At 39.6% G+C, this 27350-nt stretch overlaps 1 protein-coding gene across 19 annotated transcripts in view; it reads right to left on the bottom strand.

The window, feature by feature from the left end:
* Window positions 1-27350, bottom strand: part of LOC128685179 (serine/threonine-protein kinase WNK3) — a 638681-nt gene that overhangs the window by 79697 nt on the left and 531634 nt on the right. For 17 of the 19 annotated variants that reach the window (XM_070082765.1, XM_070082756.1, XM_070082764.1 and 14 more), the window contains one exon: window positions 6040-6189. The exons of the other annotated variants lie outside the window; for them this stretch is intronic. In XM_070082765.1, the coding sequence (XP_069938866.1) occupies window positions 6040-6189 (150 nt within the window). The remainder of the gene's footprint in view (window positions 1-6039; window positions 6190-27350) is intronic. 19 annotated transcript variants of the gene reach the window in all.

The raw sequence follows: 27350 nt of genomic DNA, 5'->3' as shown, positions 1-27350 counted from the left end.
ATGATCATGAGTGAAAACAATGCTAATGTAAGAAATAACATAAAACATATTTACTATCAATAAATCCCTAAAGAAAAATCATTGTGTAATTTTTTTAATCACAGGAAAGACTAATTTACTGTGAAAAAAAGCATACAGCTAAAATCTACTGCTCAAGTAAAGCTGCCATCTTCAATTTGAACTAGACAATTCTCAGACATACACCCTAAAAGGCAAATGAATTAAAAAATTTATGTTTATCTATTTAAATGGAAAATGTGAGGCAGGAAACAAAGGCAAAGTAGATGAAGAGAGTACAAGGAGAGGGAATGCAGATGAGGAAAAAGAGGGAAGGAAGATAAGAATGGAAAGAGGAGGAGTGAATATCCTTGGGGTGAAATTTGACTCCAAACTAACCATGAAGAACCATGTTGTAAATCTTGCAAACAAGGCAGCCAGGAAGCTTACAGCATCGCGTATCTCGCATCTGCTTGACAGTAGGGGTTGCAAGATCCTGTCACGAGCACAAATACGCTCCACACCTCGAGTATGCTCCACTTTCTTGGTTTGCCTGCCCCCCTCTCATCTGCGACTGCTTGACAGAGTAGAGAACAGAGCAAGACGCCTCATCTCTCGCCTGGACCCATCCTGGATAGATCTGTCATTTCAGCAGAGCCTTCAACAATAGGAAGGGAAAAAAAAAAAAAAAAAAAAAAAAAAAAAAAAAAAAAATTGGTGGGTGGCCTTACTGTTATGTACAAGGCCAATATTGTCAAAATACCACACTTGGATCCACTTGAGGACAGCGTGAAACAAGCTTTTATGCCACAAGGACGGGCAGAAAGCAGCAACTTCACTCTGGCTGTACCCTTCTCCAGAACATCACTCCATCTGAGATCATACATACCCAGGATGACTCGAGTATGGAACACGATCGTACAGCATTATGATGTCAATGAGATAGTCAGTTGATCAAATGAAAATGCTGGCCCACAGATGCCTCCAACTTCATCCTGTTCCCTACTTGTATGTCTCATAACAATGAAAATGCTTTCAAATGTAGGTAACACCTCTTAGCTTGTCAATCCCTGTGCTAAAAAAAAAAGAGAAAGAGAGAGAGAGAGAGAGAGAGAGAGAGAGAGAGAGAGAGAGAGAGAGAGAAAAGAGAGAGAGAGAGAGAGAGAGAGAGAGAGAGAAAGAGAGAGAGAAAGAGAGAGAGAGAAAGTGAGAGAGAGAAAGAGAAAGAGAGAGAGAGAGAGAAAGAGAGAGAGAGAAAGAGAGAGAAAGAGAGAAAGAGAGAGAAAGAGAGAAAGAGAAAGAAAGAGAAAGAGAAAGAGAGAGAGAGAGAGAGAGAGAGAGAGAGAGAGAGAGAAAATTCTTCTTAGATGTAAGGAGCCTACTTGTTCCAACTACTGCCACACAGATTGCATTCCAGAAGAAGAATTTTGTTACAGCCAGGTTGAAAACTTCAGAAAATTGAAGGATATCCATAATCCTGTGGTATATGTGGATACAAGCCTGGAGCTACAGGAGGAAGGTTCACAAGTCCTACCTCAAGGACTTCAGTCCAAAGATCAAGATTGCCCTCTTGGGCTGTGTTGTAAAGTTGCAGCTAAGATAATCCATCACAGGGAAGCACTTCATGAGCTCCTCAAATCATTAGATAACCTCCAAGCTATTGTAGAAGGCCAGTGCAAGCCTACATCAAGTGATGTAAGCTGCTCAGCTGATGGTGACACTATTGACAAAGACTGGAAGTCCCACACTGAGCTTAACTCAGGGGTAAATAACTGGTGGAATTCTGTCATCGCTAAGGTCCCACAGACTGACAGAGTTCAAAACACTACCTTTGGGAATTCTAACACAATTCCTCTGACCACCACAGAGGGAACAAATCCTCTTCCCAGCAACGAAGGAAGCCTTGAATCTGTTAATTCTCCTACATCTGACATCTCTGCTTCAGCCACTGCCAGTCCACTAGACAGTGCACATACCATCTCTGATCCTACACCTGTCAGCGCATCTGCCGACACTATCCCAGAATCTGGCAGCAAGGGGCACTCCACTAACAACTGCCTGTGAGATACCAGGTGCAATTACTGCCACAAGAAAGGACATCAGGAGGACCAGTGTTAGAAGAAAAAGGAACTTGACAGACACAACCACTTGTTTAGAGACCTGTTCTCAGAAAAACCAGCAAGATCTCTGAATTGGTGAATACACTCGCATGTCACCCACTCAGCTACTCCTATCTCAGCCCAGCAGGTGGTATTATGCCTTATACAAGACCACAGACCTACATCCCAGCAGCTGCCTTGGTGGCCTACCTCTCTCAAAGGCAGGCACTTTACATGCCTTACGCACCCACCACCTCAAGCTGAACACATCATGAGGAGCCAGTCGATCAGCATCCTGTCAGCCAACATTAGAGGTTTCATTACCAGTGTTGGAGAGCTCTCACACAGTTTTGTAAACACTCGACTTCTCGACACGATAGCTGTTGAAGCATTTTTGGACGACAGGACACCAGAAAATTTAACAAGAATTGCTGGCTACACCTCATGGATGAGAAGAGACAGGCAAGGGCAAGGAGGTGTTGCTGTGTGCTTCTCTAAAAGTGTACATGCCCAGCACATTGCTGTTGCCATCCCTACTCATCTTGAAATGATGTTCTTCAAGCTATGCACAAACACTAGTACCTATGTACTAGTATGTGCATTGTACAGACCTCATTGGCAACATGCAGACCACATCAACTTCCTAATGGAAAATGTGGACTCCCTTCTGCTCCAACACAACTGTCAACATATCATAACTGTTGGTGACCTCAATCTACATCTTATACAGAGGGACTTTGATGACCTTCTTGCAGTGTTTGACCTGAGAAACTTTGTTGATTTCCCTACTCACATCTCTGGCTCCTCCCTTGACCCAGTAGTGAGTGATGTGGCAGAAGGTATAATAACTTGTCAACCCCTTGGCTATGTTGGACTGTCTAACCAAAGGCTGTTTTTACGACACTTAAGATCTCGATAGAAGAAGGTGAAGAGTCCACACTCACAACCTGGCTATGGGAAGAGGTAATTGGCCAGCCCTTTGCTCTGACCTCACCACCACCGATTGGAATACCCTTCTCCAAGGGGATGTTGACAACCAAGTGAAAGCCTTCACTGGACACATCCTTAATCTACAACAAGAACACATTCCTCACTGGCAATATGTGACAAAACCTACAGATCAGCCTTGGTTTGGCTCTCATTGTTGAGAGGCTGCTACTGCTAAGTACAAGGCATGGCGAAGGTATAAAAGCCATCCTACCACTCATAACAGGAACCTGCACAGACAAGCCTGCACGCATGTGGGTGAAGTTTAAAAGTGGGTCATCGCTAAATGGGAGGTGGACACAAAAAGAAAGATAGCATCAGGTAGAGTAGGCTCCAAAACCTGGTGGTCCCTGGTCAAGGACAGACATGGTTATCTGCCTGATGAACTTATTCCACCTCTAAATAAGCAGGATGGGACCACCTCTACTAGTAGTCAAGGGAAAGCTGACCTCTTTGCCGAACACTTTGCTACCAAAATGCTAGTTCCTGATCCAGCAAGGGACCCTCCTTGGCTAGCTGCAAAATCTGTGTCAAAACTGTCAGTGGTGACAGTAAGGCAGGAGGAGGTGCATTTCCTTCTTAAATTGCTTGACCAAGACAAGGCTGTGGGCCCAGACAAGTTGAGCCCAAGATTACCGAGAGGATGTGCAGACCAGTTAGCAGCACCTCTAACTCGCATCTTTCAGCACTGCCTAGTATAGTGTAAATGGCCTTCTCTGTGGAAAGAGGCAGATGCTTACAAAAAGAAGAGCAGAGCAGAAATCAACAACTACAGACCAGTGTCATTTATGTTAATCATTGGCAAGATCCTTGAGACAATAATCTCAAGACAAATAACAGTTTTTTGACTACCACTCAGTACTTGGTGACCGTCAACATGGCTTCAGGAAAGGATACTCTGCTGCTAATCTGTTGTTAAACCTCTCCACTAAATGGCACCAGTCACTGGATGAATCCAAAATCACCTGTTTGGTAGTACTGGACATTGTTGGTGCTTTCGACAGAGTGTGGAACAGGGCCTCTGGGCAAAACTGCAAGCAATGGAAATTGCAGGCTCTATGCTATGTCTCCTCAGTTATTACCTTCATGGTGGATCTCTAAATAATTCTCAATGGGACAGAATCAAGACATCCTATTGGGACAAGTGTTCTACAAGGAAGTGTGCTGGGACCATTGTTATGGAATGTTTACTTCAATGACCTTCATCTCATCCCAGAATCCCATGCATATGCAGACGACTGTACTGACATTTACTTATCCAGGACAAGAAATGCCAGCTGCTCTGAGCTACATCAATCACCAGCTAAGAGCTATATCAGCTTGGGGAAATTGATGGCAAGTAACATTTGCACCTGAGAAAACACAAATGATGGTCTTTAGGCACCATGATGGTAATGCCGGAGCAGTAGTAAGCATGAATGGGAAAGTGTTGGTACCTGGGGAAGAAGTTGATATCCTTGGGGTGAAATATGACTCCACACTGACCATGAAGAACCACATTGTAAATCTTGCAAACAAGGCAGCCAGGAAGCTTACAGCACTTCGCTGTATCTCACATCTGCTTGACAGTAGGGGTTGCAAGATTCTGTATGAGGCACAAGTACGCTCACACCTTGAGTATGCTCCACTTTCTTGGTTTGTCTTCCCCCCCTCTCATCTGCAACTGCTTGACAGAGTAGAGAACAGAGCAGGATGCCTCATCTCTTTCCTGGACCCATCCTATATAGATCTGTCATTTCAGCAGAGCCTTCAACACAGGAGGGATGTGGATGGCCTTACTGTTATGTACAAGGCCAACATTGTCAAAGTACCACACTGAGGATGGCAAGAAGCAAGCTTCTGTACCACAAGACAGGCAGAAAGCAGCAACTTCACTCTGGCTGTAACCTACTCCAGAACATCACTTCATCCGAGATCATTTATCCCCAGGATGATTCGAGTCTGGAACACATTTGTACAGCATTGTGATGTCAATGAGATAGTTGATCAAATGAAAATGCTGGCCCACAGATGGCTCCAACTTCATCCTGTTCCCTGCTTTTATGTCTCATAAATAAAATATGCTTTTAAATGAGCTGATGTAGGTAACAGCTCTTAGCTTGTCATTAAAGTTAGGAATCCTTAACCTGTAAATAGCTTGTCAATAAAGCTAGGGATCCTTAGCCTTGTCAAACCCTGTGTAAAAAAACAAAAAAAAAAAGAGAAGAGAAAAAAGAAAGAGAGAGAAAAGAGAGAGAGAGAGAAAAAAAGAGAGGAAAAAAGAGAGAAAAAAAAGAGAAAAAAAGAGAGAGAAAAAGAGAAAAAAAAAGAGACAGAGAGAGAGAGAGAGAAAAGAGAGAGAGAAAAGAGAGAGAGAAAAGAGAGAGAGAAAAGAGAGAGAGAAAAGAGAGAGAGAGAAAAGAGAGAGAGAGAAAAGAGAGAGAGAGAAAAGAGAGAGAAAAGAGAGAGAGAAAAGAGAGAGAGAGAAAAGAGAGAGAGAAAAGAGAGAGAGAAAAGAGAGAGAGAAAAAAGAGAGAGAAAAGAGAGAGAGAAAAGAGAGAGAGAAAGAGAGAGAGAGAGAGAGAAAGAGAGAGAAAAGAGAGAGAGAAAAGAGAGAGAGAGTGAATAGAGAGGTACAAACAGGGAGAAATGACAGCAGGCAAAGAAACAGGTAGAATGTGAATCAATCACCCCCCCCCACACTCTCACACAAACTTGAGAAGAATATTAGAGAGCCAGCATAATGAACACATTCATATACTGCACATGCATGCTCATATTTCATATAGTACTGTGCTTATTTACAGGTAAATGTAAGGGCTGTAAGTGTAGATGGGCTTGTGCATGCTCCTACTCTATTCATGTCTACAAAATAGTGCATGCTAAATCACATAAATACATTTTTTAATAACTATGTTGCAACATAATGCAGAACCTGCATTATGGAGCAAATTTTACAGCTGAAGTGCAGTTTTACCTGAGTGTGTGACAGCAAGGCCTGGCTCAGCGGTGGTAATGGGGGAGTGACCACGATGGTGAGGACACCTCCCACTGGATGCATGTGGGGTGAGTCTATGGGCAGTGGAAGGGAATGCAATCCCTCCTTACCCTCCACCTCACATGCAACCTATGAACCACCAATGAGTCATGCATTACATGAGCTACAAAATTCATGATTTTTTTCTAAGAAATGGAAGATATTACCAAGAAAAAATTTTAAAAGGAACAACTGGTTAAAATAAATCTTGCCACATTGAAAAGGATGCAAAGAAATCTACTACATATAGCTTCTAACATTATATAAAATGTTAATTGTTTATCCATGAAGACAGAACAGCATTTTCTACAAGATAACATTAATCTGAAGAGGGAAATTTTATAGTGCTGTAGTTGCTTACAGATCATTTCTAATATTGAAATTTTGACATTTTAGTTAGGCAGCTTTAACCCTTTAAACTGTTATGTATACCTGGAAATAAAAAATTCCTGTGTATGTGTTGCAAAGTTTTCATTTTTTGAAGCATTTTTTTTAAGTTGAATAAAAAACTCAAATAATAACTTACAATTTTATGGTATGGTGAAATTAGCAAAAAAATGATCACTTGTCAGCAACAGCAGCACAAATGCATTTAGTGGTATAGGTGCACATCCCTTTATCCAAAACCCTTAGGGCCAATATTGTTTTGAATTTCAGACGTTTTTGAATATCAGAATAATTCTCAATGCCACCACGTGGCGGCATGACCCAGCAGAGAGATGACTGATGCTCCACACTCCACAAAAAAAAAAACAACTTCGGTTTTCGGAACTTTTCGAGTTTCAGAACTTCGGATAAAGGGATGTGGACCTGTATATACTGTATGCTTTACAATTGATTGGCACCAAATAATTATTTTTTCAATTTTCTCAATGTTTAACCCTTTCAGGTTCTGTGCCATAGTACTATAGTTGTGAAGCCAGGGTCCATGTTGTAGTACTACATGATGAGCTCAGCTCACTCAGATAAGCTGTGAGTGCTGAATTTGGAACTAAATATGATAGAGTGGGTTGATACAGTGTGCACAACAGAAAATAAATCTTGCAGTACACAGTGCATAATGAGGACACAATAACTGATCGTGTTTTTCATTTAAAACAGCAACTTTGCAGAGTATTTTCATATAGTTTTTATGGTTGTATTCTCAGTTTTTTGGTCTCATTTGACAGAATGGAAGATATATTACAGAAACAGAGATGATTTTGAGTATTGAAAATAGCTTGAAATTGAGCTCAAAGAAGCGGAAATGTTCGATTTTTGCCAATGTTCAAGAGCAAATAAATCAAGTCATGCGTCCAATACACATCAACTAGTGGGTCTAATATGTGTTCACAAATGCACTGATATTATTTATACAATTATTACAATATTACATAACAATAAATCTTCTATTTTTTGTGTAATTAAAAATTCTTTGAGTGAATAAAAAATCAAAATGGAATTTATATGTAAAGTCTGGGAACATAACTAAAACAGAGGAAATGTTATTTTAGTGCCAGGAATGCCTGCATAGTTTATTCTGGACCCTATTTTGAAATTGGAATATTTTGAAATTTGTTTCAAACTGGCCAAATTACCAATTTCTGATTACTTTATTGGGTAACTGAAATAATTGATTGGGCAGTTTCTTGCACTTTCTTGTGCTCAATCAATAAAATAAAAGGCATACTAGCAAACTAGGTAAGAATTTTGTCAACTGCAAAAATGTAATTGGCCTAAAATAGGAGTCAAAGTGGGCAAAATCACTGATGCATAAATATTGCTGACACAATAAAATTAGCAATAGCATAATTTTGTCACTTTTTCATCAAATTTCATACTTTTTGTTTTATTACCTTCAGAAAAAGATTCTATACCATTTCATCAGATTTTTTTTTTTTTTTTTTTTTTAAATTCTTGGACCCTGTTGACAAGTTTCAGATTGTGGGTCTGGACCCCTGAAAGGGTTAATTACATAGAGGCAGGCCCTGTTTATAAAGCTGTAAAATGAATCATAGCCTTCTTTCACTTTCAAATGCATATAAAAGGCTGATAACATGTTTACACTATGATATATTTAGTGAATATAGCTAGGCCTAAAAAATACATATACAGTACACGCATTACTTTCCTTAAACTATTTTCACCATCGCTTATAGTGAGTGGTGAATATATTTACTGTAGAAAGTCTGAGTAAGTGAAGAATGGGTATAATTGAAAACCACTGTGTCAGTGAGATGCAAAGCACTGTAAAGCAAGGCCCACCTGTATACTAGTTTATGATACTGACTTGCCCCCATGTGGTAAATATGGTATTAACTGGTACAAATAATTACAGGTCTCCCTCAACATTCGCGAGGGTTAGGGGATCAAGAGCCTCGCGAATGTTGAAAAACCGTGAATGTTTGGTGCCCCAATATATTGTAGGGAAATATATTACAATACTGCTTCCTTAACTTGTTGAACCATGAATAATCATAAAATACATGAAAACGTCATAAATTGTACTAAATATATACATGTTATGCTTTAATAACGTATGTTATTTAATAACATGTATGTTAATAACATGTATGTTAATAACATGTATGTTATTAAATACCACAGACCACCACTGCCTCCACCAATGCCTCCACCACTGTGAGTCCCTACTACCCTCCCTCTGATCCCCGCAACTGGCAGCCAGCCCTCCCACCACTCAGTGTGGTGAGTGTTTTGTTTGTTCATTATTTGCTATTAAACTACAGTATAAATAATGTAAACCCATTCATGACTGCATATTGGAATGGCTATTAGGAAAGGTATTAGACGGTGACATCATGTGTTTACTCTTGAACACTGCAAAGAATCGAACATTTCTGCTATTGCTAATAATAACAATAGTAATAATAATAATAATAACAATAATAATAATAATAATAATAATAATAATAATAATAATAATAAATATGATATAATTGAAGAAGGAAATCGTACAAAAATACGAGGGAGTGGTTGACACATCGTCAGTGTGACTTTGTTTATGCTGGAGTGAACATTAGTCTCCCTGCTCTTCCAAACATTTCACAATAATTCAGCAGTTGAGGCAGTGGTATTTAATAACATATATGTTATAAATAATAATAGTACATGTTATTATTAATAACATGTATTACTATTAACATGTATGTATTTAATAACATATGCTATAAATAATAATAGTACATATTATTAATAACATGTATTATTATTATTAACATGTATGTTATTAAATACCATTGCCTCAATCACTGCCTATACCACTCCAGTCACACTCAATCTACAAGCACCAAACACAATGAATTATTGTGAGATGTTTGGAAGAGCCGGGAGACTAATGTTCACTCCAGCATAAACAAAGTCACACTGACCATGTGTCAACCACTCCCTCATATTTTTGTACAATTTCCTTTTTCAATTATATCATATTTATTATTATTATTATTATTATTATTATTATTATTACTACTATTATTACTATTGTTATTATTAGCTGTAGCAGAAATGTTTAATTCTTTGCAGTGTTCAAGAGTAAACACATGATGTCACCGTCTAATACCTTTCCTAATAGCCATTCCAATATGCAGTCATGAATGGGTTTACATTATTTATACTGTAGTTTAATAGCAAATAATGAACAAACAAAACACTCACCACACTGAGTGGTGGGAGGGCTGGCTGCCAGTTGCGGGGATCAGAGGGAGGGTAGTAGGGACTCACAGGTGGCGGGAAACTTAAATATGATTTGGCGGCTGGGAATTTGGTGGCTGGGAATTTGGCGGTTGGGAATTCGCGAATGTGTGAAGCCCGTGAAAGTTGAAAACGTGAATGTTGAGGGAGACCTGTATTGCATTTTTATTGCTTTGGTCTTCTAACGCTATGTATAGGGAAATCTTATGACATTACAACTGTTTCAAGGTACGATACTCCTTAAAACACGGAAACATCTTGAGTTTTTTTTTCTTTTTTTTTAAACACATCAACTGTTTCCCACTGAGGAAGGGTGACCCAAAAAAGAAAGAAAAAATAATTTCATCACTATTCAACACTTTCAACATCACTCATACATAATCACTTTCTCTGCAGAGGGGCTCAGATATGACAGTTTAGAAATCCCTCCCAACTGCCAATATCCCAAACCCCTCCTTTAAAGTGCAGGCACTGCACATCCCATTTCCAAGACTCAAGTCCGGCTAACTGGTTTCCCTGAATCCCTTCACACATTACCCTTCTCACACTCCAACAGCTCGTCAGGTCCCAAAAACCATTCTTCTCCATTCACTCTTATCTAACATGCTCATGCGTGCTTGCTGGAAGTCCAAGCCTCTCACCCACAAAACCTCCTTTACCCCCTCCCTCCATCCTTTTTGAGGACAACCCCTATCCTGCCTTCCTTGCCCTACAGATTTATACATTTTCCATGTTACAGTGGATCCTCGGTTTTCGTTTGCCCTGGTTTTCATCAAATTCGGTTTTTGACAATTTTTTTCGTCAAAATTTTGTCCCAGTTTTCATTCATCACTTCAGTTTTCATAGAGTTGACAGTGGTCTGCCATACCAAATGTGTCCGCCCATTCCCACACAAAGAATCTCGCGCATTCTGAGTCAGTCTGGCTTTGTTTCTTGTCAGTAGAGGGTGGTGGTAGAGGGTGGTAGTGATGGTGGTAGAGGGTGGTAGTGATAGTGGTAGAGGGTGGTAGTGATAGTGGTAGAGGGTGGTAGTGATAGTGGTAGAGGGTGGTAGTGATAGTGGTAGAGGGTGGTAGTGATGGTGGTAGAGGGTGGTAGTGATAGTGGTAGAGGGTGGTAGTGATAGTGGTAGAGGGTGGTAGTGATGGTGGTAGAGGGTGGTAGTGTTGTGATAGTGGTAGTGATGGTGGTAGAGATAACCTCTCCTCCCTCTCCCCTCCTCACCATTTTCCATACACCAACAAGAGTCTTCAGTAAAGGTATAAGTGATATTAAATGTTCATTTATCCATTTCATTAGTCTTTTATATTTATTTCTCATTGTTTTCTGTATGTAAAACTATAGTTATTCTCTATAAAATGTATATTTTGTTAATGCTTTTGGGTGTCTGAAACGGATTAATTGGATTTACATTATTTCTTATGGGAAATATTGCTTCAGTTTTTTGTCGAATTCGGTTTTCATCAGACTTTCTGGAATGAATTAATGACAAACACAGAGGTTCCACTGTATTCTACTTTGCTCTATTCTTTCTAAATGACCAAACTACCTCAACAACCCCTCTTCAGCCCTCTGACTAATACTTTTATTAACTCCATACCTTTTCCTAATTTCCACACTCCGAATTTTCTGCACATTTACACCACACATTGCCCTTACACACGACATCTCCACTGCCTCCAGCCGCCTCCTCACTGCAGCATTTACAACCCAAGCTTCACAACCATATAAGAGTGTTGGTACCACTATACTCTCGTACATTTCCTTCTTTGCCTCCATGGATACTGGAATACCACAGGGAAGTGTCCTTGGTCCCCTGCTCTTCCTCTTATACATCAATGATCTACCTACTGTTTCACAACACTTTAAGCCTATTCTCTTTGCTGATGATACAACATATGTCATCTCCCACCCTAATCTTGCCTCACTTAACACTATTGTTAATGAAGAACTAAAAATATCAACCTGGATGACTGCTAATAAACTTACACCTAATATTGACATAACCTTCTACATTCTGTTTGGGAACAGAACAGGTGCTGCCCAGCTGAATGTAACAACTGACAACACTCCTATTGCTAGACATAATGAGGGCAAATTCCTGGGCCTGCACCTTGACAGCAACCTGAAATTCAACACCCATATCCAACAAATAACAAAAAAAGTATCCAAAACAGTTAGGATCCTCTCTAAGATTCGCTACTACATTCATGTACCACAATCAGCCCTACTCACACTATACTGTTTACTCCTCTATCCCTACCTCACCTATGCTATTTGTGCATGGGGATCTACAGGAGCAACTCACTTAAAGCCAATAATAACCCAACAGAAAGCTGCAGTAAGAATTATCAAGCAATCCAATGCAAGACAGCACACACCCCCACTCTTCAAAGACCTAAACCTACTCACCGTACAGAACATTCACACCTACTACTGTGCGATCTACATATACAGAACCATAAACTTTAATTTTAACCCGGAATTAAACAATTTCTTGATAGTTGCAACAGGACCCATAGACATGACACCAGACACAAAAATCTCTATGACATTACCCATGTCCTGCTAACCTATACAAAAATTCATTGTACATAAAAGGGCCTAGAATCTGGAGCTCCCTGCCTGAAAACTCTAGAATCACAGACTCAACCACCATTTTCAAAACTACCGTTAAAAATCATCTCATCTCCCTAACACACTCCATCATCAGCTAACCAAATGAAAACCACCCAATTCTCCTTTTTGTATCATGAACACATCCAAAACAATATAGACTTACTCTCGTTATCTGTAATTCCCCCATAATTTACACCTACAGCCACCCAAATGACTAAGCATACAATTCCTAATATAGCTATTGCCTATTAAATCTTAAGTTAGTCTTATTAAATATTAAGTTAATCCTAAGTTTGTCTAAGATACTCCTCCAGTATGTCTTTAATAGAAACAATGTATCATGCCAAGACAAATTCCATTACTAAATCTACCATTTGTACTAATATAAAATTATTTGGACTACCTAACTATTTTAAACCTAATTATGTTTGTACCTAACTGGGAATGTATCTAATTACATACCTAGTAAAACGTTCAAATGTACTGTTCAAATACGACCTATATCAAAATAGCGTAAGAATTAGTATTAGTCTGCCTGAAGTGCCTAGACACGATAGTGGCCATCTTTGTAATTAATATCTTACAACAAGTAAACCACACATTTTAAGCTTTACAAGGAAATATTTGTATTTGTATTTTTTGTCTCCACAGATGCCTCAATGCACCACTCACCTTTTTTCCTTTGTCAATTCTATGGTTAACCTCATCTTTCATAAACCCATCTGCCGACAAGTCAACTCTCAAATATCTGAAAACATTCACTTCTTCCATACTCCCTCTGAGTGGCGCTGCTAGGGTTGGTGTCACCCGGGGCGGCATCTTTGGTGTCACCACCATGAAATCCAAGGGAGGGGGATGGGGAGAGTAAACTCGTTACATCACTACTGCATGCCTAGTGACTAATGCTTAGCAATGAGAACGTTTAAGGGCCATAAACTGAACAGGAGAACACTTCTCAACTTTATTAATGATTAAATAATTGTAGTAATACTAAGGAAACAAACTCGGATACCACTTTGAGTACAGGCAACAGATCCTACATTTATTCACCTTCAACAATGAAAAAAAAAAAAAATGAAAAATGAAAAATAAAGAAAAATATTGCAATATCAGAGAAACACTAGTTCCGATTTGACCTTGAGTACAAGTAAAATCTCAGTGAATCTAATCTTACATTTTGTTGCCTTCAATCCTGCAAAATCATCTATCACATTATCAAAATCAATGATTTTCCCTATATAGGTCTATTTGTACTCTGTAATCATATAACAGGATTCTTCTCTTATGTTGCTCCAGCACTGTTTTGGGTATTAGTGTCACCTTCTTTAGAGGCTCTATGGTGTCACCCCTAGATGGTGTCACCTGGGGCACCCCCTCCTGCCCCCCCTTACAATGCCACTGCTCCCTCTCTCCAATGTGATATCCAATTTTTCTTTATCTAAGTTGTCTGATACCCTCATCACCTTACTTTTATCTATGTTTACTTTCAACTTTCTACCTTTCTACACCTTCCAAAACTCATCCACTAACCTTTGCATCTTTTCTTTAGAATCTCCCAACAGCACAGTATCATCAGCAAAAAAGCAAGTGTGTCAACTCCCATTTTGTATTTGATTCCCCATAATTTTATCCTGCCCCTCTCCCCAACACCCTAGCATTTACTGCTTTTACAACTCCATCTACAAATACAGTGGAACCTCGGATTTCGTACTTAATCCTTTCCAGACGGTCGTTCTAAATCCATGAAGTGTAAAAACTGAAGTAATATTTTCTATAAGAAAAAATGTAAATATAATTAATCCATTTCAGACACCCAAAAATACTAACTAAAAATACATTTTTTAAAGAATAACTATAGTTTTACATACAGAAAACAATGAGAAATAAATATTAAGCACTAATGAAATGGATAAATGAACATTTAACATCACTTTTACCTTTAATGAAGACTCTTTTTGGCATATGGAGGGAGGAGAGTTTATTGTTTGGAGATTGGGCAAAATACTTAAATGTGACGCAAATTTTTTTTTTTTTTTTTTATCACACTGGCCGATTCCCACCAAGGCAGGGTGGCCCGAAAAAGAAAAACTTTCACCATCATTCACTCCATCACTGTCTTGCCAGAAGGGTGCTTTACACTACAGTTTTTAAACTGCAACATTAACACCCCTCCTTCAGAGTGCAGGCACTGTACTTCCCATCTCCAGGACTCAAGTCCGGCCTGCCGGTTTCCCTGAACCCCTTCATAAATGTTACTTTGCTCACACTCCAACAGCACGTCAAGTATTAAAAACCATTTGTCTCCATTCACTCCTATCAAACACGCTCACGCATGCCTGCTGGAAGTCCAAGCCCCTCGCACACAAAACCTCCTTTACCCCCTCCCTCCAACCTTTCCTAGGCCGACCCCTACCCCGCCTTCCTTCCACTACAGACTGATACACTCTTGAAGTTATTCTGTTTCGCTCCATTCTCTCCACATGTCCGAACCACCTCAACAACCCTTCCTCAGCCCTCTGGACAACAGTTTTGGTAATCCTGCACCTCCTCCTAACTTCCAAACTACGAATTCTCTGCATTATATTCACACCACACATTGCTCTCAGACATGACATCTCCACTGCCTCCAGCCTTCTCCTCGCTGCAACATTCATCACCCATGCTTCACACCCATATAAGAGCGTTGGTAAAACTATACTCTCATACATTCCCCTCTTTGCCTCCAAGGACAAAGTTCTTTGTCTCCACAGACTCCTAAGTGCACCACTCACCCTTTTCCCCTCATCAATTCTATGATTCACCTCATCTTTCATAGACCCATCCGCTGACACGTCCACTCCCAAATATCTGAAAACATTCACCTCCTCCATACTCTCTCCCTCCAATCTGATATCCAATCTTTCATCACCTAATCTTTTTGTTATCCTAATATCAACACTATAGAATATTTATCTATCACAATTCATCTAACATGATATAATAAACAATATTAATAACACAGAAATATGATATATACTCTAGAATGAATAAAATATGTCATTATGTATGTGACTAGTGGTGGTGTTGGGTTTATCAGGGCCACTGACAGCATAAGCCGTATAGTGGTGCATGACCACCACCACTAAACACACTACTAGTCACACTGAAACACCACTAGTCACACTGAAACAATGTACCTAATTTATAAATAAGAAATATTGTATAAAAACATAATAGAGAATGTAAAGAAATAAAGTGGTTATTGAGCTGCTGGCAGAGGTTTAGGGTGGTGGAAGATACGCAGGGCGGCATATGTTGTCAGTGGCCAAATATCCCTCCAACAAAAATGGAAGATTAAGTTTCATGTCATCCTTTTACTATCGCTTAATTGCTTAACTTACTTGCTACACTGTTAATGCTACACTTTATCAATGGCTAGCGCTATAGCCTTTATCGACTCCTGCTGCTTTAGTATTGTACATATCGTAGAATCACTGAAGAAGGCAAATTCTCCCCTCCCTCTCAGCCCTTTACCAAAGGGCTGGCACGAGGAACTTTCTTTGGGCCCATGGTGACTTATTTCGCAGTCACAATCAATAAACAAGCACAAAAATTGCGAAATGTTTCAGATGAATGCTCACTCAACCAGCTACAGACCCAGACTGAAGCAGCATCCTGGCGGGTGGATACGTCTGATACGTGCAATTCCCGGGACAAGGTCTGAAATTCAAAGCAGAATTTCGCACAAAAAAAAAAGTGTTTGAAATCCAAAAAGTCTGATATCCGGTGCGTGTGAAAACAGGGTTCCACTATATGTTAAACAACCAAGGTGACATTGCACATCCCTGTCCAAGACCTACTTTTACTGGGAAGTAATCTCCCTCTCTCTCCTACACACCCTAACCTGAGCTTCACTATCCTTATAAAAACTCTTTACTGCATTTGGTAGCTTACTACCTATTCCATACACTTGCAACATCTACCACATTGCTCCCCTATCCACTCTATCATATGCCTTTTCCAAATCCATAAATGCAATGAAAACTTCCTTATCATTATCTAAATACTGTTCACATGTATGCTTCAATGTAAACACTTTATCTACACATCTCCTGCCCACTCTAAAGCCTCCTTGCTCATCTGCAATCCAACTCTCTGTTTTACCTCTAATTCTTTCAATAATAACCCTACCATACACTTTACCTGGCATACTCAGTAAACCTATTCCCCTTGAATTATCCTTCGTTAATTTTTTTTTTATCTGAAGGGTCATCTCTAGCCAAGGCAGTGACCCAAAGGAAACACATTCACCATCATTCATTCAATCTTTGTTATGCCACAAGTATGCTGATATTAGAATTCAGATTACCCCCTGTATGTAGCATCCCTGCTCCTCCTTCAGAGTGTAGGCAATACCCTTCCCACCTCCAGAACTTAAGTCTGGCTAACTGGCTTCCCAGAATCCCTTCATAAATGTTACCTTGCTCACACTCCAACAGCACACCCATTACCTCCTAAACGTTCCAAAAGTATATATGCGTTCTTACCGCTAGCGCCCCGAACGTATATATGTTTCATTTTTCATTTGTTCAAAATTGGCGCCCAAGTCACCTAGACATGAGAGAATGGGTGTGCGCACTCAGTGTGCGCCATATGAAAAAAATTGGGGATGCCTGGGTATGGCATAGTAGGTCCAGTTACATTCAGCTCCATCTTGGGTCAACATCATGGCACAGCCTCATGATTCACTCATGCCTCATCATATTAACACTCTACTATTCGAGGAAAGTGATATAGATTGTGAGTTTAGTGGATTTGACTCCAATGGGCCATTAATACAGTATTCAAGGAATTAGTGAAAATGTTGACGATAACCCAGATGACCCTCAGCCCATCACCTCTGGGGTGGCCACACCAGACCCTGGGCCAAGCACCTCTGGGGTAGCCATTGTGGCCACAGCAGACCCTAGGCCAAGCACTTCTGGGATGGCGAGTGTTACCCATAGACAACTTCGCAAGAGGAAACTATCATTGTAAAGCCAGCTGCTGTCGTGGACTATACAAACAACATGCGACTAGTTGACAAGTGTGACATGATGATAGGGTTTGTTGACTGTGTACGTAGGAGTCGCAAGTGGTATATAAAACTGTTTTTTCACCTTGTAGGCATTGCAGTACTCAATGCATTCAATATGTATGAAATAAAGACTGGAAAACGACGTTTTGCAGAATTCTCTCTGAATGTTGTCAAACAGATAGCAAGAAAGCATGGTACCACACCTGTACCTGCCCCTCAACAGCAACTTGTCCCACAACCACAGCCAGTGGGGGAAGTGCCAGACCGAATCATCCCTAACTGTCACTATCTGGTGCCAATACCACCTACCCCAAAGAAGAATAATTCCCAGAAAGTGTGTTGTGTGTGCTAGCACCACAAAAAGACCCCAACAGTGGAAGGACACATGATTCATGTGTCACCAATGTGGGGTGGCACTCTGTATGAATCCATGCTTCATAGAGCATCATACAATTGTGGAATTCTAGAAACATAAGTGGGACATGTAAATACTTGTATATAGTTGTAGATAATAGAATGTGATTCAGCCAGGTGTGCAAAATCACCTGTCAGTGTGTACATGTGTGTTTATGACAATATGATAATAATTTTGTATATAATATTGGCGTATAAACAACAACTGGCTTTGAAATAAAAAAATTATTATAAAACATAATTATCATATCATGAAAACCAAGAAAATGAAAAAAAAAATGGAAGAAAATGGTAAATATGTAGAATTTCTGCAAGCAGCAGTGCTCCATGTTGCAGTCAGGTGATCAGCAAGTGCCAACTTCACGGCCTCATATCTTGGTAAGTACTGACCCTAATTTTTTTTTTATTCTAAAACACTTAAAAAAAATGTGCTCTTTCTAAATTTTTTTTTTTTCAAAATATTCGGGGCACTGGGCGAGAGATTGTATATATACGTTTGAACAATTTAGGGGTTAAAAGCCACTTATCTACATTCACTCCTATCTAACATGGTCACACAAGCCTGGTGGATGCTGAAGCCCTTAAAACTCAACAGCCTCCTGTACCTCCTCTTCCAAACTATTCCTGGGACGATTCCTACACCATCTACCTTCCACCCCAAATTTATAAACCCTCTTAATATGCAATCCTGCTCTCTGCCTTACCTGGAGTTTACCTGTAGAGGGTTTCAGGGGTCAACACCCCCGTGGCCTGGTCCGAGACCAAGCCTCATGGTGAATCAGGGTCTGATCAACCAGGCTGTTACTGCTGGCCGCACGCAAGCTGATGTATGAACCACAGCCCGGTTGGTCAGGTGCTGTTCAGTGCCTTCTTGAAGACAGCCAGGGGTCTATTGGTAATCCCCCTTATGTAAGCTGAGAGGCAAATGAACAGTCTTGGGCCCCAGACACTTATTATGTTGTCTCTCAGTGTGCTCGTTACCTTAATTCTCTCACTAAAAACTTTACCGTACACTTACCTAGTATACTCAACAGGTTTATTTTGCTATAATTCTTACACTCTTCTTTTATCCCCGTTTCCTTTATATAAAGGAACTATGTGCACACACTGCCAATGATTAGGTACCTTTCCCCCTTTTCACACATTTATTGAACAAATACACCAAACACTCCAAAACCATATCCACACCTGCTTTTAACATTTTTGTCTTGATCCCATCAATCTCAGCTGCTTCACCCTCGTTTCATTCTATCCACTGCCTCATGCACCTCCCCTGACACTCACTCCTAAAAGATGGTATACCTCCCTGTCCAATGCATGAAACCCCTGCCTCCCTCTCTTCAACAACATTAAACAGCTCCTCAAAATATTCCCTCCATTTTCTCAATACCTCTACCTGCCCTCTTTTGTTTAAATTTTAACTGTTAAACCCATTCATTCTCTAGGCCTTCTCAACTTATTATTCTCACTCCAAAACTCTTATTTTCAGCAAAATTTCTTGGCAAAACCTCACCCACTCTCTTACTTGCTCTCCTTTTACACTCATTCACCACTCTCTTAACCTCTCTTTTAATATACTCCAGTCTTCTTGTATCACTTCGGTTTTGTAAAATCCTCTCATATCCTAGCTTTTTTTCCTTACCATTCTCTTTACCTCTTCATTCCTAGCACAAACTTCCACTGTACACACCAACATTGCATTCTTAAATCTACCCCATACCTCTTCGACCGCCTCCTCACTACCTGCAATTTCACTAGCCCTCCTACAACAGCTGAAGCTAAATGTTTTTGGTTGATAAACCACCATCAGTGAAAACACCATGATCACCACTGCTACAACCACATCCATGATCTAATCCACTCCCACAACCACAGCCATGATCTCCACCACTACCACAACCACAACCATGATTTCCACCACTACCACAACCACAGCCATCATCTCCACCACTACCACAACCACAGCCATCATCTCCCCCACTACTACAACCACAGCATGATCTCTGCCACTTATACAGCGATAATCTCCATCACTACCACAACCACAGCCATGATGTCCACCATAACCACAGCCATGATGTCCACCACAACCACAGCCATGATGTCCACCACTACCACAACCACAGCCATGATTTCTACCACTACCACAGCCAATCTCCACCACAACCATGATCTCCACTACAACCACAGCCATGATCTCTACCACTACCACAGCCATGATCTCCACTACAACCACAGCCATGATCTCTACCACTACCACAACCACAGCCATGATTTCTACCACTACCACAGCCTATCTCCACCACAACCACAGCCATGATCTCCACTACAACCACAGCCATGATCTCTACCACTACCACAGCCATGATCTCCACTACAACCACAGCCATGATCTCTGCCACTACCACAACCACACCCATGATCTCCACCACACCCACAGGCATGATCTCTGCCACTACAACAACCACACCCATGATCTCCACCACATCCACAGCCATGATATCCAACATTACCACACCCACAATCCCAACCAAGACAGTGTTAGGTTTTAACCCTTTGACTGTCGCAGGCCCCTTTCTGAAACTGTCATTCTATGTCGATAAATTTTTGAAAAAAAAAAAAAAAAAAAAAATCTTATGACATGATAGAGAATCTTTTCCCGATGGTAATGACACCAAAAGTACGAAATTTGGTCGAAAACTCACGGAATTATGCTCCCGCGAAGTTAGCATTCTCAGCGACATATACGCATCGGCTTTTTTTGCCGAATTTGAGCCCTGTTTTTGGCCAATTCCATTGTTCCAATTGACCAAACTCATAGCTATTTCTTTAGAACTCCATTTTTTCTATCAGTTGAGTACAAGAAACCGCCCATTTACTGATTTGAACTACCCAATAAAGTGGTCAGAAATTGGCAATTTGGCCAATTTCACGCAAATTAAAAAAGATAACAATTTCAAAACAGGGTCCAGAATAAACAATGTAGGCATTCTTGGCACTAAAATAATATATCCTCTGTTCATTAGTCACGTCTCTAGGCCCCTCTTATATTACTATTGCTTTCTATTTTGATTTTTTATTCATACAAAAAATACAAAATTTACTGTTATGCAGACTACTGCATTATTGTAAAAATGGTATAAGTAATATTAGTGCACTAGTGAAAGAATATTAGACTCCCCAGTTGAAGTGTATTGGGCGTGTGGTGTGATTTGCTTACTCCTGAACATTGGTAAAAATCGAACATTTCCGCTACTTTGAGCTCAATTTCAAGGTAGTTTTCATTGTAAAAGTAATAAAAATCATCTCTATTTCTGTAATATGTTTTCCATTTTATCACCTGAGACCATGAAAACGAGAATACAACGATAAATACTATACGAAAATACGCCTCAAAAGTCGGCATTTTAAGCCCAAAAAACGGTCAAAGTTTTTTTTTTCTCATTATGCACTGCGTGCTGCAGGATTTTTCTTATGTGGTGCACACTGACCACACAGACCCATTCTCTCACATGTGGGCCCACCAGCTTTCTCCCGCTTGATTTGCCGCTAGAATTTACGCATATAAATACGCCAGAAACAGTGGTGCGTAAGACGTATATATACGACCAAAACAGTCAAGGGGATAAAACATACAATTCATTGGGAGGAGGAAAGTTTTTTAAGATGGTTTGGGCATTTAAAGGATAGAGGAGAACAGGGAGGCCAAAAGAGGATAATAGGGATGCACCAGATGAGTCTGGCACATGGCTGGGCTCCAGTAAATAAAACTTTCAGAACTCATGTAAGGTAGAAGGAAGGAGGGGTAGGAGTCATTCCAAGAAAGGCTGGAAGGATGGAGTAAAAGAGGTTTTGAGTATAAGGGGAATGAGCACCCAGCATGCATATGAGATCATGCTAGACAAGTGATTTTTATGACAAAATGTGATGTTGGAGTAAGAGCAAAGTGATATTTAGGTAGAAATTCAAGGAAACTGGTTAGCCAAACTTGAGTAATGGGGGTAGGAAATATAGTGCCTGCACTATGAAAGAGGGGTGTGGATGCTGCAGTTCAAAGGGACATTTGAATTGTGATGTCTGTGTGCTTCTGGCAAGGTAGCTACTGAATGAATGATGGTGAATGCATTTCCTTTTTTGGGTCACCCTACTTAATGGTGTGGTAAAAAAAAAAAAAAGTCAGTCAGTTACCTTTGGGGGTTTCAATAGTTCTCCCACTCCCACAGCCTGACCTTGAGCCAAGCTTGCCAGATCAATCAGGCTGTTGCTACTGGTGGCCCACTGGCCCACATATCTTTATGGCAATTTCTAAGAAGATACGAATAGAGGAATAGGGCAGCAGGTGTACTGGCCCATGCAAGGAGGGTTCTACTCACACTAAACAACTCTTACTCATGTGACTGTCCAAATTATTTTTTAAAGCTACCTTAAGTGCTCTCATCAATGATGCTACTAGGTAGTTTGTTCCACTCATCTATTGCTCTACTGTTAAACCAGTGGTTTCCTTTTTCTTTTCTCAATCAAAATTTATCCATTTTGATTTTGTTGCTGGAAGTCCTATCCTGGTTAGGTATTTTCAACAATTTCTTTATATTTTGCACATTTGCACACTTCAATTATATCCCCTCATCCTAATTCTCTGCCATCTCTGACTGTTTTCTAATGCATTTACAGTGGGACCTCAAAAATCGAACTGCTCCCAACACGACCAATTATGTAAGTGTATTTTTGCAAGTGCTTTTATAAGTGTATTTTTGAGGGTCTGACATGGACTAATCTAATTTACATTATTCCTGATGGGAATAAATTCATTCGGCATACAGGGGTATGCCAAAATATTGGTACAGGAGGGTATCAGCTAGATTTAAAGATATCGGAGGGTGTCAGCCAGATCTGAAGCTATCGGAGGGTATTGGCTAGAGTTGAAGATATCAGAAGGTATTGGCTAGATTTGAAGATATCAGAGGGTATCAGCTAGATCTGAAGATATCGGAGGGTATTGGCTAATTCTGATGAAATCTGTTGGCATTGGCTAAAAACTGAGTATTGACATCAGCAAAATTTTGGAATCGTTCCATCCCTAATTCCATAATATGGAGACAGAACTGAGTTGCATAATCTAAGTGAAGCCTTACCAACAATATGTATTTTTGAGCTACTTGGTATGAATTTTTTATTTTAATCAGGGTAATGGCAGGCATTTATATTTAATCCAAGACCCTAGCATTCACTTCTCTTACAACCCCATCTATAAATATATTGAACAACCACAGTGACATCACACATCCTTGTCTAAGACCTACTTTTACTGGGAAATAATCTCCCTCTCTCCTACATACTCTAACCAGTCTCTCACTATCCTCGTAAAAACTCTTCAATGCTTTCAGTAACCTACCTCCTATACCATACACCTAAAACATCTGCCATATTGCCCCTCTATCCACCCTGTCATATGCCTTTTCCAAATCCATAAATGCCACAAAAACCTCTTTACCCTTATCTAAATACTGTTCACCTATATGTTTCACTGTAAACACTTGGTCTACACACCCCCTACCTTTCCTAAAGCCTCCTGCTATCCTACTCTCCGTTTTACTCTTAATTCTTTCAATAATAACTCTACCATAACTTTACCAGGTATACTGAACAGACTTATTTCCCTATAATTTTTGCACTCTCTTTTATCCCCTTTACCTTTATGCAAAGGAACTATGCATGCTCTCTGCCAATCCCTAGGGATTGGCAGAGAGCATGCATATTCCATACATTTATTAAATAATAGCACCAACCACTCCAAAATTATATCTCCTCCTGCTTTAAACATTTCTATCTTTATCCCATCAATTCCAGCTGCCTTATTCCCTTTCATTCTACCCACTGCCTCACGAACTTCCCCCACATTCACAACTGGCTCTTCCTCACTCTTACAAGATGTTATTCCTCCTTGCCCTATACACGAAATCACAGCTTCCTTATCTTCATCAACATTTAGCAATTCCTCAAAAGATTCCCTCCATTTTCCCGATACCTCTAACTCTCCATTTAATAACTCTCCTCTCCTATTTTTAACTGTCAAATCCATTTGTTCCCTAGGTTTCCTCAACTTATTAATCTCACTCCAAAACTTTTTATTTTCAACAAAATTTGTTGATAACATCTCACCCACTCTTTCATTTGCTCTCTTTTTACATTGCTTCACCACTCTCTTACCCTCTCTTTTTCTCTCCATATACTCCTCCCTCCTTGCATCACTTCTACTTTGTAAAAACCTCTCATATGCTAACTTTTTCTCCCTTACTACTCTCTTTACATCATCATTCCACCAATCGCTCTTCTTCCCTCCCACACCCACTTTCCTGTAACCACAAACTTCTGCTGAACACTCTAACACTACACTTTTAAACCTACCCCATACATCTTCGACCCCTTTGCCTATACTCTCACTAGCCCATCTATCCTCCAATAGTTGTTTATATCTTACCCTAACTGCCTCCTCTTTTAGTTTATACACTTCACCTCTCTCGTACTTGCTGCTTCTATTTTCCTTGTATCTATTCTCCCTTTTACTCTCACTGTAGCTACAACTAGAAAGTGATCTGATATATCTGTGGCCCCTCTATAAACATGTACATCCTGAAGTCTACTCAACAGTCTTTTATCTACCAATGCATAGTCCAACAAACTACTGTCATTACGCCCTACATCATTGCATTTATTAGTAATTTTATGATGAACAATGTCTTCTGGACATATCCCTGGGATATCCTGACAATTTTTGCCACTTTCACCCCTCATGTTGTAACCTATTTGTTTCCCCCACACACCTATACCTCTATCTTGTACCAGTTTGAAGTCCTAGACAACTTGGCAACTCTCTTATTCTGGCATTAGATTTCTAACCAAAACTTGTACATATTTTCTGCATTTGATTTGATTAGACTCTATATTGTTTAATTTATAGGTGCTGCAGTTATTTTCTTTTGTGCAAAGAAACCAGATGCCCCACCATGTTAATGTACCTGATTATATTTATGTTCATTTTGTGTGTGATTACCAACAAAAATGTGGCTGCAGATACTGCTTACAATCAAATGACACAACACTCCTTCCCTTCCCTCCTTGCTAGTTTTTGCTATGGCAGCTCATCTGTTAACTGCCAAAAATGAGGGAAAAAATGTGTATAGGAACTTGCTTTTACTGAAGCGATGACGGGCTTTACTATAGAAACTTGTATCACATTAACGTAATGAAGCAAACAGTACTGACACCCATGTTTAAGATTTTAAAACTGAAACAGAGGTATGAAGCAATGTACCTAGATACAATATATCACATACAAAGGTACTAACCTAATGTACCTACAATGGCAGGTTAAGCATAGTAGTAGCAACTACAAATAACAGGGAAGTTCATTACATTGTTTAGATCTTGGGGTTTAAGGTCTCTGTAGATGCAACACATTAATTTTATCCACAAAAAACAATATTTAAGTACATTGACTAATTATTAGAACCCAAAAATAAATTTCAAAAAGGCATTAAAAACAAAGCAATAAACTAAAATTAATAAAATCTTAGTACAGTGGAACCTCTACTTACGAGTGCCCCAATGCGCGAGTTTTTCAAGATACGAGCAGTCGCTCAGTTGATTTTCTGCTTCCAGATGCGAGCGAAATTTCAAGATGCGAGCGGGCCTTAAGGGAGGTTCCTTGACACTGGTGAGCGGCTCTTGCTCTTGATCTAGTGAATTATATCTCAGTTGTTTTTTGGATTATCTTATTGAAATTTGGGCAATTTATGATGGAAAGATTCTTCTTAACGTACACCAAAATTGAAAGAAATCGGACCATAAATAACAAAGTTCCCTTCTCAGCCATTAGCCGCCCCTTAGTGATATATTTTCGTATGGTTATTATGGTTGTATTCTCAATTCTTTGGCGATGTTCAAGAGTAAACAGTATGTGTCCAATATGTGTCCATCTGGCCAGTCTCATACGCAATCACGAATGGGTTGACATTATTTATACAATTATCACAATAATGCAGTAGTCTGCATTATGTGTCCATCTGGCCAGTCTCATACGCAATCACGAATGGGTTGACATTATTTATACAATTATTACAATAATGCAGTAGTCTGCATAACAGTAAATCTTCTATTTTTTGTGTGAATAAAAATTCCAAATGGTAAGCAAGAGTATTATTATAAAAATACATATGTACTATTTTTTTCTTATTCTTTTTAGTAATCTTTACAGGAAAAGGGGTTACTAGCCCATTGTTCCCAGCATTTTAGTTGACTTTTACAACACGCATGGCTTACGGAGGAAAGATTCTTATTCCACTTCCCCATGGATATAAAAGGAAAAGTAATAAGACCACGAACTATTAAGATAAAATCAAAGAAAACTCAGATGAGTGTGTATAAATAAACGTGTACATGTATGTGTAGTGTGACCAAAGTGTAAGTAGAAGTAGCAAGACATGCCTGTAATCTTGCATATTTATGAGACAGACAAAAGACACCAGCAATCCTACCATCATGTAAAATAATTACAGGCTTTCGTTTTACACTCACTTGGCAGGACGGTAGTACCTCCCTGGGTGGTTGCTGTCTACCAACCTACTACCTGCACTTTAAAGGAGGGGTTTGGGATATTGGCAGTTTGGAGGGATATGTTGTGTATCTTTATACGTATATGCTTCTAAACTGTTGTATTCTGAGCACCTCTGCAAAAACAGTGATAATGTGTGAGTGTAGTAAAAGTGTTGAATGATGATGAAAGTATTTTCTTTTTGGGGATTTTCTTTCTTTTTTGGGTCACCCTGCCTCGATGGGAGACGGCCGACTTGTTGAAAAAAAAAAAAAAAAATACGTACTAATTAAAAATAATACTACTGTGTTGGAGCTATGTAATAATGCTTGTGTAAGTCATTTCCGAAACATTCTGAAAGGGAGGAACAAACAAACCTCCTTGGACAGTTTTTTATTGAAATGCCCTGCACATGAAAGTGTGACAAGCGTGGAAAAAAAACAAAAATCAGTAAATAGTGAAGTAACATTAAAATAAAAATTGTAGCAGTTAAGTGTGTTGGAGCTATGTAATGACGCTTGCTGAGCCCAGCATCTCTTCTCCATCTCCAAGGTAAATGCTGTATTACTACATAATTTCTTTACATTATGTATTATTATTATTTTTATTATTATTATTATTATTATTATTTTCCTTATGAAACTACATAACAGTATTTCTTACCTTAAATTGTGGGTGCTGGTGTTTGTCGATGACTGTAAAGAGAGTGGAGAGTAATGCTGTGGCCCTACTGGGCTGAGGTGGATGGTAGAGGTACTGGTACTGAAGTTGATGGTTGTACTGGAGTGTGCATAAATTCTGTAATGGATTTCTGTTCTATTTTACCCTGTCCTACATTGTACAACTGACAGTAAGGCATCAGCTGCTCTAGACACCATTTCAGGG

The sequence above is a fragment of the Cherax quadricarinatus genome, chromosome 8 (assembly GCF_038502225.1).
Source record: "Cherax quadricarinatus isolate ZL_2023a chromosome 8, ASM3850222v1, whole genome shotgun sequence".
Lineage (NCBI taxonomy): Eukaryota > Metazoa > Arthropoda > Malacostraca > Decapoda > Parastacidae > Cherax > Cherax quadricarinatus.
This window is presented reverse-complemented; position numbering and strand designations above follow the sequence as displayed.